At 38.8% G+C, this 21,365-nt stretch overlaps 1 protein-coding gene and 1 long non-coding RNA gene across 8 annotated transcripts in view; both read left to right on the forward strand.

The window, feature by feature from the left end:
* Positions 1 to 21,365, forward strand: part of phactr2 (phosphatase and actin regulator 2) — a 75,156-nt gene that overhangs the window by 39,207 nt on the left and 14,584 nt on the right. For 6 of the 7 annotated variants that reach the window (XR_798462.1, XM_010772406.1, XM_010772405.1 and 3 more), the window contains exons 2-4: positions 18,958 to 19,143; positions 20,148 to 20,222; positions 20,926 to 21,066. Coding sequence is in view for 6 of the 7 variants with exons in the window: in XM_010772406.1 (XP_010770708.1) it covers positions 18,958 to 19,143; positions 20,148 to 20,222; positions 20,926 to 21,066 (402 nt within the window). In the remaining variant the exon portion in view is untranslated. Of the gene's footprint in view, positions 1 to 11,541; positions 11,770 to 18,957; positions 19,144 to 20,147; positions 20,223 to 20,925; positions 21,067 to 21,365 lie in introns of those variants that run through there. The other variant, XM_010772402.1, reaches the window with a different exon arrangement.
* LOC104946547 (uncharacterized) lies at positions 4,052 to 6,499 on the forward strand. The gene is made up of 3 exons (XR_798463.1): positions 4,052 to 4,219; positions 5,419 to 5,785; positions 6,317 to 6,499. It is a non-coding gene; the product is annotated as an uncharacterized lncRNA (long non-coding RNA).

Raw genomic sequence — 21,365 nt, forward strand, 5'->3', positions numbered from 1 at the left:
ACTGCTGTCCGACTGCCAAATTCTGGCTGGCTGGTTTTTGAAAGGCATCAACTGACTTTTTGGACAGTGGTGACAGATAACAGGAATCTCTCTCACACTCTCACACACACACACACACACACACACACACACACACACACACACACACACACACACACACACNTTAGAGGTTAACAGTTTTATATAATGTAATAAATAGCCTAATAAATGCAAAAAAAACTGTAGTTTTTGTCTGATATAACAATAAATACAACTTTATTAGCTATCAAGCTATGAAATATGTTTTGCGGCTCCAGACAAAAAATGTTTTGGGAAAAAGGAGCAAAATGGCTCTTTTGGTCAAAAAGATTGCAGACCCCTGTTCTAACCAAAGACTCTAAAACTCTTTAATTACATCATTTGATAATTAAATTGCTGCAATTATCCAGACTTTGTGTCTTATAGTCCGATGTAGTGGCATGAAAGCAGGTGAGTTTATTTGCACGTTGAAGCCCTCGGAGCCAAGGCTCTAGTTAATGTTATTGCTAATGTTACCTATGTTTTTTTTTTTTATATATCAAGAAGAAAAAGAAAGTCAGTCTATTTTTCAGTCTTTAAATCTCATGTTATATTACCCTCGAAGAATGTAGACCACCCTGTAATTTCTAAAAGCAAGCACTTACAGTCTGCTCTTTGAAAGAAAATGGATTTGAGTTTACTTCTCGTTCCCCTTCAACCCACATATATATTATTTTGCATCATGCAGAAGTTCTCCTGTCGTCATTAGATTCAGGGACTCGTCATTTGAAGCTTGGTCACATGAACGAGAAAGAACCAAGGGCATCCTGCCTGCCAGATATTCATAATGAAGAAGTCATTAAAGTTACCTCCATGAAAAATAATTGGTTTCAGCTTTTTGGATCAAAGCTGAAGTAAATACCTTTTTAAAAATAAAATAAAAAATACTTATGTTTGTCTCTATAACTTTAAATGTAATGGCAGTTAAGGACAAATGCCAGCTTATTTGAAATGTATTGACTTTAAGAAGCATTTGCTAATCAGTTTCTGACATTAAGTTCTCCTAGCTACAGAAAAGATCATAAGACAGTCACCTGCTGCACTAGCCAGAAGGCTCTTTGATCTGTGTACTCTCCCTTGCACCCCTGTCTCAAATGAGCCCCTCGTTCAGCCCCCTCTGTGTAGCTGTCCTCCCTCCCTTCCTCCCCCCTCCTGCCGGCTCTCGTTCCCTCCTGTGTGCCTCTGCTCACGTACACACCCTCCTGGAAGGGCATTGTTTGCAGAGTACCAACGTAGAGCCCTTTAAACTCCCTGGATTCAAGGTCAAAAGCAGAAACACACTATACATTTTGGAAAAGAAGCAAAAACTATGGCCTTTGTTGCATTTGTTCACTGGATTTTATTATATTAATGTCACATTGAATCTGTTTACAGCACACTGAACCCCCTGGTATTATTTTAAGTTGGTTTTGGTTGCTTTTTCTGGACACAGGTTGGTGCGCTAACCTTCTCAGCAGCTCCACTGTGTTCGATATGAATGATGCTACAGCTGACAGTTTTTTTTTGTATTCCTCTGGCAAAGGGGGGCTAATAACCGTGTCCCCTGGTGTCAGACCTAAGAGTCTGACAGGGTCTCGCTCTGCTGCGTGGCTAACAAACCAACAGTGTGTTTCACTCACTGCTAAATTGGAACTGACGGAGGGTTAATGTTAATGTGAAGAGCCTGGACGACATGCATGTTTTCCTTCTCCACATGAGTACACAGCTTTTGTTTTGTGTGGATGTGAATTTAGGACTTTTAAAAAATATTCCCATGCACACAGGTCTGTTGTGTGTAAACAAGAACTTTAACTCTCCTCATAACACATACTGTAGATATACTAGCGCTGAGCAATATATCAATGTTAGAATTACTCTAGTGAAGATACACTAACTATGGCGGAGCAATATATCAATGTTAGATATGTATCTTTATATGAGACTATTTTTTGTGCATATATTTTTATTAAAGAATAAATTGCCAACCCTACAATGTAGTGACTATATCACATTAAGGTATTAGATCAGATATTGGTGTTGCGATATGATTTTCTTTAAGTAACCCAGCCATAACACAAACTTCTAAATGGTTTGCTCTGATGGGGGGGAATCTCAAAGCTGGAGTGTGTGCAGGTGCTGCGTCTCCTCTTGACATCGATAAGAGAGAGAGAGGATTGAAGGGGGGGTGGGGTGTTGGCCACCAACCAAATCACTCAGCTGATTGGATGGACTGTGCTGTGGGAAGCAGAGGAGGGGAGTACACCAACAAGGGTGAAGGGAATATAAAGCGGCTGGTGATAGTGATACTGCTGTGGCGGGGGGTTACTTTAATTCAAGTGTAATCTAAAAGGGTCCACAGCTGCAGTCTTTATCTGTGTGTGTGTGTGTGTGTGTGTGTGTGTGTGTGTGTGTGTGTGTGTGTGTGTGTGTGTGTGTGTGTGTGTGTGTGTGTGTGTCTCTCTGCTCTACACATGCCAGGCTGCTCGCTGTCCCTTTAATTTGGCCTAACCCTTTGCCCTGTGGCTGCATGTTTTATTGACTGCAATAACCGGGTCGACGTATCAAGTGTCCTTTTGTTACCCGCCTGGCTAAAGCATGAAGCCACCCTCAGACTTGAATTTAAGTACAGTATTGTGTCATTAATAAGCAGCTTTTTAAACTGTATGAGAACCTTTTTTATATATAAAAGATCAGTAAGATTCAGTACGTGGCAAATCTTTATCATTACCATAGCTTTGTATATTGTTTTTGATAATGAAAATAAATGTTTCTTACAAATATTAACAATAATGTCAAAACACACAAGAACATTCTTCAAAAAATAATTAAATACAAACAACACTACTATTATTATTATTATTATCATTATAAAAACAATACTATACATATGTATACGTTAATAATTTAGTTTTTGGGAGAAGGGGTGGGATTAAATAAGTGTAAACTTCTTCCCACCCCTAGTAGTAATATTTTTGTATATCAATTTGACACTGCCTATTTTTTGTATTGTATAATAATTCTCATGTTAAATGTTTGTATTATTGTTTTACACATTCGAAATAAATCGGATAAAAAAAAAAAAAAGACCACCTACAAAATAAATTCTGCGAGTTTTGACTTCATCACTTCCATACACACAACATTATTTAGTTATGCTTGTAGTGTATTATTGTAAAACCATATTTATGGTTGCCTTTATACTATGAAAATATGGGGCAGGGATGGCAGATATTCTATAAACAAGAGTTAAATTAGTTTACGAGTAACTACATACATTTAGATGCCAGTTTACTATGCACACCTAGCCCTGTAATAAATCCTCTCTTCACGCAGGTTATGATTGTTGTTGAATTGTATTACACAAAACAGAGAGGTGTCTCTGTTATTTAATTTAGCCCTGCTGATATAGATTGGGTGTATTAGTTTTTTCAAGGTGGACCTTAAATACTGTCAAGTGATTGCGCAAAGAACGTAAATATTAAAATCGAGTCTTCTTTTCCAAAGATGTATGTTATTGAATAAAAGAGGTTCTCAATTGTTTTCAGGTATAAAGACCCCTAACAAGACAGAGTATTCTGATGTGACCCTCTTATTTTATTCCCTATTTTTTACACTTCTACAGTCTTAGTGAGAGAAACAAAGGTACACTGTATAAAAACACAAGACATAATTAAATGATAATAGATGAAGATATGCTTAGATTCTAAGAGGTATATATATTTTTTAATTGGAATGTTATCTATAACTTATGTATTTAAAATGTTTGTTTTTATGTGACATTTGTAAGACTTTTTATAGAGTGGTATTTTAAATGAGTGAATCTGAAAACCCAGTCCTCACGGTGAGAATCACTGCTGTATGGTGCATACTGTCAGAGATGATATCGACCTAGATCAGTGCAGACTGAATGCATTAACTTTTCGCAGCTGGAGCTGCTGGTGTTAACAGGTGTGTGTGTGTGTGTGTGTGTGTGTGTGTGTGTGTGTGTGTGTGTGTGTGTGTGTGTGTGTGTGTGTGTGTGTGTGTGTGTGTGTGTGTGTGTGTGTGTGTGTGTGTGTGTGATCTGAAATCTGATCTGTGTGTCGCTTCAGACGGAGGTTACTCTATCCGTGTGACCCTACAACACAGTGAGGAGGCTGGCTCTGTTGTGCTTCTACTGAAAGGCTTTCTGATCAGACAAAAGGTTTGATGCTGGCAGACTTCAGATCTGTTGAAAAATAAATGGGTCTCAGTTACTTGCACGATAAGAGATATTAGAAACTGGCACTAATGGAGTTGCTGGTTTTATTAATAATAATATAACATCTTCTTTGATACAGTTTCATCACAAAACATTTTTCTTAAAGTAGGGCTTCACCAAATGTTTCAACATATTTTCTATTTTAGTATTACTCTTAACCCTTTTGTAGTTTTTAATTGTTTTATTTGTGAGACCGTTGGAAAGACAATTAACCCCATTAACTACTTCTCATATGGAGAGTTGTTTTACAAGTTTCAGTTTCTGTGTTAAAAAAACGAGTCTGCAGTTACTAGTTTGAGAGATGTTGTATGCTGGCATTTTTGACCAATTGTGGGCCTATTGAATGGTAAAACAAAAACGTTCAATGTATTCCTAAAAAGCAAAAGTCAAGCAACGTCTAGTTAAAGTTGTTCACTCGTGTTGCTTGAGAAATGGAGAGACTGAAAACAAAACTGTGGTCACACCATATTGCAGGCTTTGTATGCAGAACTGTATAAGATTGCAATCTTCAATACATACTTATCATAATCACCTGCATTGCTATATTCAATACATTTTTTGTCACCTAGATCCTTTAAACACCCTTTAAACATTCTTGTGGTGGCTATTTGTTTATAAAACTGAAAACAAACCCAAAATCAAAGAGCCGCTAAAGCACCAGGAAGCAAATCTTACACAGGAAAATGTCCATTGTCTAGGCGAGAATTTATTTATTATTTTCTATAAACTACAAAATACAAAGAACACCGGCTTTTATATCTCTTTTCCTGGTAAAGAAAAATAACTTTTCCAGTGTCGAATCACTCTTCCCCATTACATTACATGTCACTTGTTAGACGCTTTTATCCAAAGCGACTTACATAGATTTGGGGTGAAGTGTGTTGCCCAGGCAGGGACACAACGAAATGCTGACTGCAGTGGGGTTTGAACCTGTGCTCCCAACACCAACGCTCTAACCACTGCACCACACGCCTCCACCTCTCTGCAAAAACCAAAACCATAAATAACTACCAAAACGAACTAAAATATGTCACTCAACTTGCTCTTTATATACAGCAATATAATGAACATAACAATGAACAGTTCCAACATCCTAATGACTCTTTTCTCCCCTCTCCTCCTCTTTGCATTCTCCTCTCTAGTTACCTTCTCAGCCAATTAGAGCCTGATGCCCTGGAGGCCTGTGTCCTCTCCCTGAGCCAGCAGGGGGCCTCAGTCCCACAGCGGGACACCCAGCTCTGGGTCAGCCTTCAGCCTGAACCCTCCAGCCCCGTCTCAAGCTGTCCCACCCTGCCTCCCCTCCCTCCTCTCCTCTTCCTTCTCCTCTTTCTCCTCCCTCCTGGCCCCCACAGGCCCACCTGGACTCCCAGTCAGCGTTCTCCCTCCATGAGGGGCAGGGGGAGGCGCTTGGGGCCCTCAGGACGGACCCCCGGCCTCTTCATATTGAAACATCTGAGAGCCTCTGGGACCTGGGACAACCAGCCTGCCACGATGTCTCAACTTTAACAGGTGAGTCACAGAGGAAAAATATCTTTCATTTATATATATATAAATATATATATATTTTTTAAAAATGTAATCAAGATTCCAAGGTGTATTAAGGTAATTTATCTTTAAAAAAGGCCTGTTAGGTATTTAAACATCTTAATTTAATTATGCAAAAGTCCTAGGATTTTATGATTTATTTTTCTTCGACGTTCAAAATAATTGCTCACATTGTTTGGTACAATTGACTGAATGCCTGAAAGAAATATGTGAACATAAATGAGAAGACACTCCTATTGTATTTATGTTTTTGCAAAAACTCTTAAACCCTTAATTAAGAATTTTAATTTATGAGCATTTTGCAAATACCAAGCACAAGAGTTCATTTTATTGTAAAGTTATAAGAAAGGTAGGTTCATAGACCTATCAGTAGAGGGCAGCGTTTCATTGTGGGTCACTATTTGTTGGGACATGTTGTTAATGCCCTTTTTCTCTGTTTGTTTCTCTATCCTCATATAAACCCATACACTCACAAACGTTATCCATATTACACAGACCTTTGTTCCGACCTGCCCGAGTTGGAGATAGTGAGCCTCCTGTCTGAGGGTCAGCCCAGCTACACCCTGCGAGCGGACACGGTGTTCGGATACGACCATGACGACTGGCTGCATACCCCTCTGCTGACACCAATCGTGGCTCTGGGACTCACACACGAGCAGATAGAAGAGACGCTCAAGTACTTCTGTGAGTAGCGTCTTATGTTCACTACCTGATGGAGGGATGTTTCCAAAACACCTTTTGACCTTTTGTCTGTTGTGAGGAAGTCACATGAGATGATCAGTTTACGGCATTTGCTTACAGTGTTCTCATACAAACATCGGTTTGTCATATCACTGCCTTTATACTGCAAACACAAGGTTTCCCTGCTGCTTTTTGTTCACAAAGCCTTAGTTTTGCAAGTTCAAAACCTGTGAAGTTATAAAGTTTGTTGCAAATGTACGTTCAATTTGTTGATGTCTGGCCAAGGACCGCAACGGTTTTGTACAAATGCTTCAACAGATAAAGGATAATTGTGGGAAAGGAATACACAGAGATGACAGATTATTTTACCCAGTTGAGTGAAATTCTCATATGTTTTGAAATTTAGAGAAACAGTAATATTTTTGTTAAAAGACATACAAGTGCACTTTTCATTAACTAGTGAAATAGTTGCATTCCTCATCTCAATAAGGGCTTTTCCTTTCCTTCATTCATATTTTGCCCACAATTAAGGATAAACTTGAGGATGTGTGTGTGTGTTCTCAATGAGTTAGTGAAAGCTCTCCTCCACGCACACACTCCCACGTCTGTGAGTCACAGATGTCAAATGTCACCAAGCCGATTAACCTGAACAGTTTCCACTGCAGCGCTGCAGACGGCACATCCCAGCTGCCGCTCAGAAAGAGTTTGTTTTTAGATGCATAGGTGTCTAGACCTGTGGGGGAATGGGAGATTGTGTGCGTCCTTGCCTTGACTTCTATAAGGCTTGCTTGTATACTGAAGATGTGTGCATGAGGGCTAATTTCTACCATTTATTTGATCCTGTGATCTGCTCTGAGATTTAAATTCAGTGTTGATCAGCTCGACTTGACATTTTAAAGACCCCTATAAGGAATGGATTAGAGTACATACAGCCTAATTTCAAAACAGTTTGACACTTAAATTGCAAAGCCAGTTGAACAGTGGTTTGGTCAGCGACGCATAATATTAAACACACTGTCTGAATGTGCACAATTCTGACATATTTACTCTGCAATGATATTTGACAAGGTTAGGAAACTTTGCTCTGCAGTAACAGAGACTCCGGCTCAACCATGGTAATCTCAATCCATAATCTACTGTAGGGCTGAAGTATTTTCTCCTCTTACAAATATAAACCATATTATATTGTTTATATAACCATATTGTGATTTAGATCAAATGTAGCATGTATGCATTGCCATTTACTGTTTTGTTTGATCAATTCATAATGGCAGGTGTATTTAAGCAGTTTTTTTATGTATCAGTACTCTTAATGACCTTGCCCTTTTTTACTGATAGTATTTCATGCGATTGTACTGCTACTTCCTCATAATGCTAGATAGGCTGTACCAAGCCATGCTACATGTTCTTATCAGGACAGACTGACCCGTGCCAAGCCACAGTGTTTGACATATTTGGTCAGGGGGCATTTGGTTTTGTTCGTTTTTCACAGTACTGTATAGTGGTATAGGTTTTGGAGCATGTAAATAGACTGCAAAGGACTTTCTCTCCCAACTCCCCGCCCATTTCACTCTTTTTAATGTACGTGGCATAATGACATCACTGAAGATATGTTTAGATTATATTATTAGGTACACTTGCGCTTCTATTGGCTAAACACTCCAACATCCACATCGTACTCTACAGGCTAAGAAAGCGGTTGACCAATCACAACAGAGCCGGCCAGCTCACCAATCAGAGCAGACTGGGCTCTAGTTTCAGACAGAGGGTGAAAAGAGGACGCAGAGTTATAAAACCTAATATACACATCTAAGTTGACAAATATGACATGTGGGGTTCCTCAAGGCTCCATCTTGGGGCCTCTTCTCTTTAACATCTTCATGCTACCACTGGCTCAGATAATGAAAAACAACAAAATAAGTTACCATAGCTATGCGAATGACACCCACATTTACATAAGTATTTCACGAGGAGACTATGCTCCAATTCAAACGCTGAGTAAGTGCATTGAACAAATCAATGACTGGATGTGTCAGAACTTTCTCCAATTAAACAAAGATAAAACTGAGGTAATGGTTTTTGGAGCCAAGGCAGAACGTATAAAAGTTAGCGCTGAGCTTCAGTCTGCAATGTTCAAAACAACAGATAAAGCCAGAAATCTAGGTGTAGTCATGGACTCTGACCTGAGTTTCAACAGTCACATTAAAACAGTTACTAAATCAGCCTACTATCACCTAAAGAACATATCTAGGATTAAAAGACTAATGTCAAGCAGGATTTGGAAAAACTTGTCCATGCTTTTATCTTCAGTAGACTGGACTACTGCAATGGTGTCTTCACAGGTCTCACTAAAACATATATTAGAAAGCTGCAGCTAATTCAGAACGCCGCTGCTCGAGTCCTCACTGACACTAATGGCGCGTTTCCACTGCAGCGCGGAGCTCGCTTTTGGTTGCGTTTCCACTTGGCCTAGTACCGGCTAGCGGGTCCTAATTCACAGCTTTTCTGGCCCCATAAAATCGTGGTTCTAGGGCCAGGAACAACCAGGCTGAGTCGGGCTGAGTATGTTAAACTAGAGAGAGAATCGCTGGCAAGGGGGCTACAACTACAACAAGATGAACATATTTGACCGTGATTTAATTGTAATACACGTTTAAAAATTATGCCGAAGTAACAACATACTGATACCGGTTAGTAAAACCATAGAATTAATGCTTTGACAAGTCTGCAGACAGACGGCAGGCGGAAAACCTTTTAAAATGTGTGTTGTCTAAATGGAGATTGNNNNACACACACACACACACACACACACACACACACACACACACACACACACACACACACACACACACACACACACACACACACACACACACACACACACACACACACACACACACACACACACACACACACACACACACACTCACACACTATCTTGGGTAGGTTGGTTTGCCAGAAGAAGTTGTAAGATGTCTAACATTAAACCAAGCATATTCGTCTTACATAAGACACAAACGTATTTGGGACAGGATGTAACAGAAACAGAAAGTCATATATATAAAGTCATATTTAAATAGGGATTACATGTTAAATATAAGAACATTATTTCAAACTAAATATCATTTTTAGACTGTGCAATTTCATTTCATCCCTCTGGCCTCTGTACCTTGTACTAAAATGTCATACAACAAACGCTTAATTGAAGAAAACAAAGGATTGAATCAGCATTACATCATAGCTTTTACTCTGACAGCTATCATACCTCCATCCCTCTTATCTCTTTCTGTTTCAACGGACAAGGAGTGAGTCTATTTGTGGATCTCTGTGTAATATCCTTTGCAAGTCTGCACCACAGGCTGTACAGTGTGAAAACTGAACACTCACAAATACTGTTTTGCTGTTATAAAACTATAAGAAATAAGTAAAACTACTTGTTCTGCTCTTAAATGTTCCCAGTGACCGAGGTAGTATTACCTATAGGTAGACGGAATGACACTAACACCAAAACTCATGAAGTTCCTCTTTGTTTATCTTTTTAACAGTTATTTATTATAACAATATAAGATTTTTCGCAGGCAGCATTTTGAGTTTCAGATAGTGTATATAGGCCGCAGTTTGGAAATGTAGTCCAGTGGTTTCCCACGCAGCGGTCAGTCCACTCCATATTTTTTGTTTTTGTGTTGTTGTTGCTTAAGACTTGGTAAATGTACCCCTTTGGTTCTCTAACAGTTATTTGAATGAAACCATCTGAGAATTTAAGAGGGGAAAGGCCCCAAACAGACAATATAGTCTCAAGCCAATTGGTTGTATTGTATGAGCTCATTTCTTTTAATATGATGTCTAAGTCGATATAGACTACTTTTAAACTCCCCCCTAGGGTTTTCAAGTGGTATTACTGTTGGGGCCATTGTAGCAACGAAAACCTGATCACTTTTTGTTTTTCTCAGAGCCTAGCAACTACCAAAAACACAGGACACACTGCTTTTTGATCTACATTTACAGTGTTTTTTTCACCGTTAGCCATTTCCGATGCAGGGGATTTCAAAAGGGTAACTGTGGATAGCTTTACCGATAGCTACCTGGAAATGAAAAGTGCTTTACTCTTCCTGTTCTAGTTTCACAATTGAGATTTTTCCTTTGTGTCTTAAATTGAGCCGAGAGATTGTACTTATTGGCAGTCAGAGTTGAATAGAAAGTGATGCTTAGGGCACCAATCTTAAAGCTTATTGAGTCATTATTAGCTGTTTCATTGTGCAATCAATACGTAATTTACCTTTGTTTATTGAAAAGGACAACACACATTAATTGACATTTTTGTAAATGTGCCAGTGTAAGCCAGTTGGCTATTCAATTGCAGTCCGTTTGCGACATGTTTTGAAACCATAGCCCTACTGTAAGACAATTAGACACCTTAAAGACAGCAAAAGAAACAAAATAATATATAATGAAAGCAAAACGCATGTAGATCAGGCCTACATTTTTCAAATAAATGAAGTAAACAACTATAGGCTACCCAATTCTCTATTAAAAGAATAGAAGAAGTATTATGTTACTAGAAATACAGGAAGTAGAGGGAAAGGGAAAGTACTGTGCTTTTGCAATTGTAGGCTACTTTGTAGGCAACACTTGAGTAAATGTTGTGGGCTTTTACTTACAAGTGGAGTAGTAGCCAACCTTTATATATTGGTGTATTGATTTGAGGCTTTATTGTCATGTGCACAGTAGCTACAGTGTATATATGACAATGAAAAACTTAAGTCACAGGCTCCTCCAACAATGCAACATGAATATATAATTATAGGACATAAAACAAATAAAACAAATAAATCTAATTGGTAGTTAAGCAGGCTTCAATATCTTAATACCTCCCTCACCGTGCATGCGGTAAGTGTATAAACTAGTGGCTGAACTGAAGGTGTCAGACCTCCTCACCCTGGCTTTGACCCCAGCAGCGCCTCTAATCTGCAGCGAGGAATGAGAGGCATTATTCAACTGCTCACATGAGGAGGAGGCGGAGGAGGAGGGAGGGGAAGTAACGACGTAGTAGCGACTCAGTCAGTCAGGGAACCAAAGTTTCCAGCCACTCAGCCATCACGGTCTCAAACTTTTCTGAAATGCACTCCTCACTCGGCAGCTGCGAAGGGGATTTAAGCGGCGATAGGAGGCCGTGAACTCGGGTGTACTTTCTGCAGGGGCTCGGTCCGACCCGGAGAGTCTGAATATGGGTCAGACTGCTGTGTTAGCGGTGTCTCAGCCTGCGAGCGGTGAGTGTTGTGTGTGTGTGTGTGTGTGTGTGAGTGTGAGAGACAAGAGGGAGGCACGTACACACATTCCGCTATTTGTATGTCAGGATGTCTGCTCATTTCTGCTTTCCTCTTTTAACGTATGTGACGCTTATTTCATGGAAACTTCCTCACAGCTCAACTCAAACAAAGCGCGTTATGGGTTCATGCTAATTGTTGGTTAGCTGGTAGCAGTGGTGGGAAAAGTATTCATATTCTTTACTTGAGTTGAAGTACTAATAAAGTACTAATACCACACTGTAGTCAAAGTCAATTTCAAGAAAAAGTACTGCATCAAGAGTGGTACTTGAGTAAAAGTATTTAAGTACGATGAGGATAATGTAACTTTTAGTTACATAAATATGATGTTGGAGGGTGTAATCCATATCAAATAATCCTACTTTTAAAGCAGTTTGTCAAAATATGGAATAACTAAATAAATCTGGAAAATACATAGAAAACAAAAAATTACGACATTTGTTTCCAAAATGTAGTAGTATAAAATACAAATGTGTGTTTAAGTACAGTCCTTGAGTAAATGCACTTAGTTACTTTCCATCACTGGCTACTAGTGGTGTTGTAAATGAATTAATACGCTCTTGCATCATTATTATCTCTCTTTCTAAATGTATCGCTTGTTGTGTTATCCAACTGTTGTAAAACTGCTGAAATACTCACTGTTAAAGCAGGCTACCTCTGCGTTGTGTAATCAATTAGTTTCTGCTGTGTAATGAAGTGCACTGTTTAGTTTATGTGCGTTTATGTATTTAGCAACCAGTTTCCAAATGAACAGCTTAGTTTGTTTTCCTACTAGAGACCAGACATTGACAAGAGAGCTATCTGAAGCCTGTCTCACTCAATGCAATCTGGGTGGACTTGCATTTAATTCAAAGTCAGGACCCTGTTGACCAACACAACATCACGTTACAATCAACACTACTTATCTCTGTAAATACTCTGTAGCAAAGGTCATCTCTTATAGTTTAAGTTACACACTCATCATTTTTATGTTGTCATCGTGTAAAGGCACTGTAGCTATATGTAGGACTGCAACGAGTACTTATTGTAATATTTATTTTTCTAACCAACACTTAAAGAAAGTACTTAGTTTTACAACTATGATATGAAACAGGAATGCATCATATTTTTATAATTGAACGGATGGATCTACATATAAGGGCTCCAACAAGTTTGTACCTCATTGTTTATTCTGCTGACTATCTTTTCAATTAATTGATTTGAGGTTTTTCCAATAGAATGTCAGAAAATAGTGACAAAAGACCACATCAATTTGAGCAAACACATGGACATGTCTTCAAAATGTCTTGTTTTTTTCCCACCAAAAATCCCCAATGATATCACTTGAACCTTTAATTGTCAAGTAAAAGCATCCTAGTGTTTCAGTTCTACTTGTTATAGTTGTATTATCTCTATTTCTGTCATTATTTCATGTTTTAAACATTAAAGTCGAAATATAAAACAGCTCAGTACACACCACATTAATATGAACCTCTGCTTTAGATGAACAGTTCATCAGTCAGTGTCTAATTAGTTTAATATTTAGAGAACAACACATCAAAGTGTTATCCAATACTCCTTGTTATCGATTGTCCAAGTTTCATTGGCATGAACCCGGTGCTTTCAAAAGATTTTTCCTCATTTGGTGTTATGATGATGGTGGGAGGGAGCGCTATAGTGTGAATAGAAAATGTGTTCAGTTGGATGGAGACCTGATCATTATTCTCCTGATTCAAATGATTATGTTGCTTACTGAAAAATCCCCACATGGTCCGCTTCATCGCTGTTTTACAGCTTTTGATCATATAACATAGCGTTCCCCAGCAAATGGAGTTAATCTGTTGTCATATCTGTCTCTCAGTCTGCAGAGGGAGATTCTGTCATGTGATCAAAGCGCTTGAGCAATAGTATGCCCTGTTGATGTTTGCAGGATAAAGAACTGTATGTACTAATGTATACATCTAAGACAACATCAATCAGAAATTGCCGAAATTCTTTAAGAAAAGCCAACCTGTTTGGATTATGGCTACAACATTACTCCAGTCTGTAACTGAAGTATTAGAATAAAAAAACCTGTGGATGAATCATGAAGCTTATGAAGCCTAAACATATAAAACACAACAGTAGCACATGAGAGTGTGAAAACCTCCACACTTGCAACTCATTTTTTGGCAATCTGTAGTCCTTTGTCTGTCAATGAGCAATAAAAGTGCGCATTTCACATTTGTTAACATTTTTGATGGGAATGCTTTAAGGCAGAGAGACACAGGAAGGGACGAAGGACTCCGGATGAAAACAACACTGAACATTGTTTATGACGCTGTCAGCATTTAGAGTAAATCGCAGACTGTTTTGTAGCTCACTTAAACCAACATGCATAGGAACCTGAGGCTGCAATTAGGAACTATATGCAGTTGCATGGCTGCATTATGGGTTACATTATGAGGCTGTGTTGTGATTTAATTGCTACTCATAGCAGGAGAGGAGAAGGGATTCTGCCATAGTCGTATTGGAAGATCATCAACATAGAAAACGGATATCCTCCTAACGTTAATGACTTATGACGCTGCGATTAAACACTATAAAGCTTCAGTTTCCTGTTCGGTTACTTTATGGTCTGTTACTTAAGCCTAATTCAAGCTGCTACAGTAGGTCCTGTGAGTATCATGAGTTTAACAGTACTGTGCTTCTCTGGCCTGTTGGAGAAAGAGTTGGAAGAAATGACCAAAGTGTTTAAACTTCAGTAAAGCCCAGCGCCCCCCCTCCCTCTGCTCTCGTCCAACACCTCTTTTTGCCTTTTTTTCCTTCCTAGTTTCTGCTTTCTTTCCCACATTTGTTTTGCCCCACCTCTGTTTCCACCTCTCACCTTCTTCTCCTCTTTTTTTGTCTCTTTTTGCCTGTTTTTTTTCTCCCCCTTCCATCCCTCTTCCTCTGTTGGTGACGTCTGGTTCTTCCCTCCCCGGTGACTTGTAGTGAAGGAAGGAAGCCTCTCCCTTTCCCCTCCTCCTCCACACATGTTCCTGCTATAACGTCTAACAAAACAGACAGGATTTGCCAAAATATATATGCACTTCAACCCTAACATTACTTCTGTTCTTCTACATTAATGTAGCTTAAAAGTTAACTTAATACATCCTGTGTGGGACTTCTTCATTGAGTTGTCTGTCGTGCCTCAAGTTGAGTTCCTGATTATCCCACGCATTTCCACAGCTGTGATTTGTCCAAATCCTGACTCACCCTTCTAGCATGACATCGCGAGTCATCTGTTACAAAAATGAAACGCCTCTGTGAAAAAAAGTGTGGAGTCGTGGAGTCGAGTCAGCTGTTTTATTTTGTAATAAAGTCCCTAAGTAACTGAGGTAGACTGAAGCTGCATTTCTTTGATTAAAAGAAGCTGTAGTCAGTATTATATTGCTTCTCTTGAACAGATCTGTCTGGAATGCAGGATTGTAGTAACACTGCAGATGTTTGCAGTTCTTTTTTTTAATACTGGTAATTGACTTGCTGAAGCATATACAAAATATTGTATTATTCAGCTGATCAATAAACTGAAGCTCTTATTTCATCTTGTCTTGTTGCCAGCCTCTTCGCTGAGGTTTACAGTATGTTTAATTTTAATTTGACTTACTGTGGTGAAACTGTAATGTTCAAGTTTGTCTTCCTGAGGCTTTGAGGTTAAGCTCTAGAGTCTATTGTATTCTTTATAAAGCGATCTGTGTACTGATAGTGGCTAATGCAGTTTTTAAAAGTAAAATGTATTTAAATATTGTGATTCTGATGTCCATTGCTTATTAAATATATTTAAATGTGTCTGAAAAATGAACCTAAAAGCTAAAAACTTGTTACCACACAAAATGGGACCTACTTATTTTATATTTAGTAAATGTTTTCTCTCGGCCAATGTATCCAGTTTCCTGGGAATGTAGGCTTAAGAAAATATCCACTTCCTGTAACACATGACACGTGTCAGTCACACATCTTCCCTATCCATTTATTCCAGTAGGATACATTTGGGCCTTTTTGTAAACCGCAAAGGCAATCAAACATGTCATCTGTCGTTTTTGCTTAAAATACTTATAATTACTAATAATAAAAGCAATGAGGCCAATGTCTGTTGATAGAGAGGATTTTCTGCCTATAAAAAGACTGTCTGTTTACTTTCACTATCTCCATCTCTCTCCCCTTCCTATTTGATTTAAAGTCTTAAGTCCATGATAATTGTTATTTTGCCCCTATTTGGTTCCCACTAGAAGTGTTACCGTAATGGTGATGATAATCTCTGTTACTGATTTTCCCATCATTAGCGGCACGAAGCAGCTGCTGAAATGTTCCTATTGTTGCGATTTGATATCAACACAGGAACAGGAAATGACTGTGTGTGTGTGCAAGAGAGCGAATTAAATTGGTGTCAGGGGAGAGCATTTACTGGGCTCTGCACTGCACTTTTCAATGTCTGGTTTTTGTGCTTTTAATTGCCCTGTTGTTTTGTTTGTTTGTTATTTTATGCAGGATTTCACAGTAAATGCGTTGACAACATGAACATTGTGCAGTTAGCATGGCTTAGGGCTGCTCCTTTTTAGTAGATTAGTCCACTGATGTGTTTTTAGTGTTTGTTGATTAGAATTTCTAGTTGATCAATCATATGTTATGATCTTCCACTCTGAAAGTCTTATTTCCAAGAAACTTTTGAGAACCTTTGCCGTAAACACAAGATTTAAAGGGGACCTTGTGCATGACTCTTTTGTGAATCCTGAGAAATGTGGATTGAATCCACTAGGCCTGATCTATATGTCGACAAAATCGTATGAGTTGACTAAGAATTGCTTTATCTAACAACTGCTCTAATTGCTCTTGATATAACAGCCCCACTTTACAACGTTCAATAACATACGTCTCCTGCAGACCACCGAATGCTTTAAAACCATATGGGTACATGTGATATATTCAGGGTGCTCTTACCTGAAAAAGGACATTGATCGGCCTTCAGCAGTCAGAGGCAGATCATCGCTCTCAGCTCAGGTCCATCAGTGGAGTCTAATGAGCAGCAGATGGCCAGCTAAATCTACTGAGAGCCAACCAACAGAGTATTTACTATTGATCCGAAGGCTCCATCAGATGTGAGAACAAATACCGATACGTTCCAAATTGTGTATTTTATTTCCTGCACTTCTACTGGAATCATTCATTTACCTTTTTGGCAAAAGGTGGCCCAACTAATAATTCCTTATAAATGTGTTAAACATCTGGATCATCCGGCCAAACTGCTAAGTGAGTTTCAGCTGTTTTTCTGCTGACTATGTTGCTGCATAAGCCTCTTAGATAGAACTCAGAAAAAACATGCACTGTTGACTTTTCAACCAAACTGTATTATGTTTCTAGCCACCGTTATTGAGAGGGTCATGAGCTGTTGGTCTGGTACATCTTTTACCCATCATCAGCAAACATCTGATTTAGTCACATCACTGTTTCTGTGTATCTGCGCACATGCTTTAACAGCAAGGGTTAAGACTGGCCTGTGAATGAAGCATGAATGAAATGCCTTCCACCATCTCGCTCTCTGAAAAAAATAATAATCTTGGAACATGAATGTGAACGAAAAACATAACAGACATAAGGAGCCAGTCAATTACATATGGTAGGAACATTTCTTTTGCAAGCATCAAGAAAATAAGCACAGTTATAAATCCCAATTTCAAAAAGGAGAAATGTTTAACACATGAATCGCCATAGTTATATATAATAGTGTAAGGTAAGCTATATTGACCCATGCAAGGGTAAAATAGCTGACCTCCAGTATTTTTTCAACAGCTTCTAGCATGCAACATGCCACATCTTAGACCAAACTGTCAGTGGTCAAGTGGCTTTGTCAGTAATGTCTGTGCAATGCTTTGAAAAGACAATATCTGTGGTTCTGTTTTTCAGTTATTATTTGTGTTGTAATTTTCCGGTACACTCAAACACATCTACTGATAACTGACCATATCAGCCACAGGTTTAGACTTCAGTTCAGCTGCTACAGTAACTTGACAATCTTTTAGGGAACACATTTTTGAGGGAGAAAGATTTTTTGAGAAATTGCTCTCAAAGGTATATGTTTGTATACTTTAAAACTTTTTATCCCAGCTGGAGTTTCTACAGTCAGGGGACACGAGTGTTTCAGCAGCAGCTGTTATGTAGCTGAAAAAACAAAAAGCCTCCCTCTGCCTAAATCTGAAGAATCACACACCACCTCTCTTTCCTCTGCACACACACACACACACACACACACACACACACACACACACACACACACACACACACACACACACACACACACACACACACACACACACACACACACACACACACACACACACACACACACACACACACTCTCAGCAGTATTCCAGAGGGTTCACAGGACTTCTAATCAACAGGAAGAGGAGGAGTTGTGGAAGGACAGGGATCTAGCCAAGACACACACACACACACAAACAAACACACACACACACACGGCAAATGTACTGTATAAAGACAGAGTTAGAAACAATATTCCCCCTAACCCGTGAAAGAAGTCATTGATGCAGTAATGTGAAACTACATTGTCAAAAAATAAGAACTAATATATTGAATACATTTCTGCAAGCATTGAGTTTTGTTAAACCAAAGAGGGCTCTTCTCGGACTGAGCAGTTGTTACATTTTAGTGGCATAAATATTTTTTCAGCATTTCACAACAAGAATAATGTTCGGTAAAACAAAAACTTGTTTTGCATCCTATCTTGTTAAACATCTTAAATCCTGTAAGGCAAATCATTTAGCACATAAAAGACGCATTGGTACCTTAATAGCAAAGATCAAGATACCCTGATAAAGTGTGTCATGAGTTACCCTGCGGTTTCCGGAGTGTGTAGTCAGTGTTATGCAGTATGAACGAGTGAAAAGAAGGCTTTGTTTGCTGGAAATTAATCTGGACATATTTAAACCAAGCCTTAGCTGTTAATAGCACAAACTATGTTTTGTTTATTTATACGATAGCATGCGTATTTAAATCCATGCATCACAAGACATGAATGGCATATAGAGAACTGGACTGCATGGTTGTGTTTGTATCACGATCAAAATCAGATGATGGATGTTATATGTTTTTCATTCCTGCATGTGTGTCTTGCAGTTGATGGGTTGGAGAAATCCTCATCCCTGGCCAGCTGTGACGTGGTGGTTGACAGCGCCACAAATACCCAGAATGCCCCTACATCCCGGCAGCAGCGAGGCAAGCTGTCGTCAATAGGACAACTTTTCAAACCCTGGAAGTGGAGAAAGAAGAAGTCAAGTGACAAGTTCCAGGATCTTTCCAAAGGTAGGGTGTCTGTGTGTTTGTTTGAGAGTGTCCATTAAACATTTTGGTGCTCATTTTTGGATTTATGCTCAACATTAAGTGTGAGCAGGAGCAGTTGCTCCCAGAAGGCCTTTAAAAGGAAAATGTGCTTAGTAGCTCTCACTTAATTATTCCTGAAGTGTTGGCTGGGAAAGAAAGAGGGACAAGAGTAAATACAAAAAGCAAACACACACATTTTTCATGGCCGCCAGGTTATGTCTTCTTCATTATTTACACTTAAAGAAGACATGCTGCTCTTTTTTAGGTCCATATTAGTATGTTGTCCCTCTGCTGTGACATGTCTCTATGCTTTAATGTTTAAACGGGTGTTGGACTCCCTATGAGGAACTTTGGGATGTTAGCCTTTGCAGACCGTTTACATGCACACACACCTTTATAACTACCTTTATATTGTAACGACCAGGGCTGCAAGAAGTCACTTTTGTAGAATTACTTTTATGTGATTTGTATTTGTCTTATTTTAATTGTATTCTTATTCTCTGTTTTATTATTTTCTGTGTTATACTTTGTATTCTCATGTTTAAATGCTGTTGTTTAATTGCTGTCTGTGTATTTGTATGGTAACGCACTTTGTAACAGTATGTACAGTATGATTTGAAAGGTGCTCTATAGATAACGTTTTTTATTATTATTATTATGACACAATAATATTATCTTAATAGCTGCACTTCTCAGCTCTCTGTTTCTCCGCTGTGTCTCCGCTGTGAACAGATCTTGTCGTCAACAAGGCCGATTAATTCCTCATGGTCCCATTCTCAAGAGGTTTTAGATAAAAACAGTTTAAGGGTGACAGGTTTGGTTCCTCCTGTGACTCAATGTGTGGTGCTGTCACGTGCATTGAGGATGTGGCGTGGCAGTCACAAGAGGAAAGTCGATGTTGTGCAATGCTTTTGTAGAACTCTGTGTAGTATGTATTGCTTCAGCTATAAGACTAAACAAAGGCTTTGATCTTGTCTTTTATTCAGTTCTAGAGAGAAAAATCTCCACCAGACAAACGAGGGAAGAGCTCATCAAGAAAGGAGTTCTGATTATTGACCAAGGTTTGCCTGATCATTCATTCACATGTTGTTCATTTCATTATTGCAGCGTATCCAAGGTGCAATGTTCAGCTGTATTATCATTATACAATACAGAACACTGTCCTTCACACTTTAAAGTTCAGCTGTCAAATATGAATACAGTTTCCTGTGGCCACTTAAACTGTGTTTGGACTTGCTTTCTACAGGGTTCTTACGGTCATTAAAAACCTGGAAAGGTCATGGAAATTCAAAATGCTAATTCCAGGCCCTGGAAAAGTTATGGAAAACAATATATTCCCAAAGTTCTGGAAAAGTCATGGAAATGTAACTAAAGTTGCATCAAATATAATTTATATTTTATCTAATCGTTGAAATAGTAATACTATAATGATAATAAATACTGTATCGTATAGTAATGAAACGTAAAATGGCATTTAACTGTCGAGGTATTTTGCTGGTGAGAGATTTTAGTTGCTTTAGCCTGTAGAAGCTAGTAAGCCTACTATTAGATAGGCACAACATGTTTCATATGCAGACCTTATTTTCCTGTTCCATGTTAAAATAAACCATTTTCAGTGGTACCGCTGAGAAAGATTCATTGTTTTGGTCTTGGAAAATGAGGTAAAGGTCATGGAGTAGTCATTGAAAATCATTGGTGAAAAAGTGTATAAACCCTGTTTCTAGCATCTCAGTTTCACTGTTAACAATGTTTTACCTTTTCTAGAGGAACCAATCAGCAGTGAAAATCAGAATGGCCATGCCACATCAAGTGTGACATCAGAAGAGGTCAAAGTTGACATTGAGTCTCCAGAAACGGCGCTGGAGGAGCAGGCCACCGGGCCCGCCAGCACTGAAAAGAAAACAGGTAACTAACGGAGGCCAAACGCCAGCTGTTGGTATGTGTCCTGTAATATGAGACTACTTGGAGACTTTACTATAGGAACTCTGTACTAGTTATCCATTGAATTGAGGTTTCATCCTCCAATTCTATCTATAATACCGGAACAACTATCCAAGGAATAACACTTAGAACTAAGCATACATTATACAATATGAAAGCCCCCGATAATCGATATTTTCAAGTTTGTTATACCTGGACACAGAAAAGAAAGAATGGTCGGGGGCAAAATACAAATGAGAAAAGAGCAAGAAAGAAGCTCTTTC

This window comes from Notothenia coriiceps, unplaced genomic scaffold (genome assembly GCF_000735185.1).
Source record: "Notothenia coriiceps isolate Sejong01 unplaced genomic scaffold, NC01 NC01_scaffold00011183, whole genome shotgun sequence".
In the NCBI taxonomy this organism is placed as follows: Eukaryota; Metazoa; Chordata; class Actinopteri; order Perciformes; family Nototheniidae; genus Notothenia; species Notothenia coriiceps.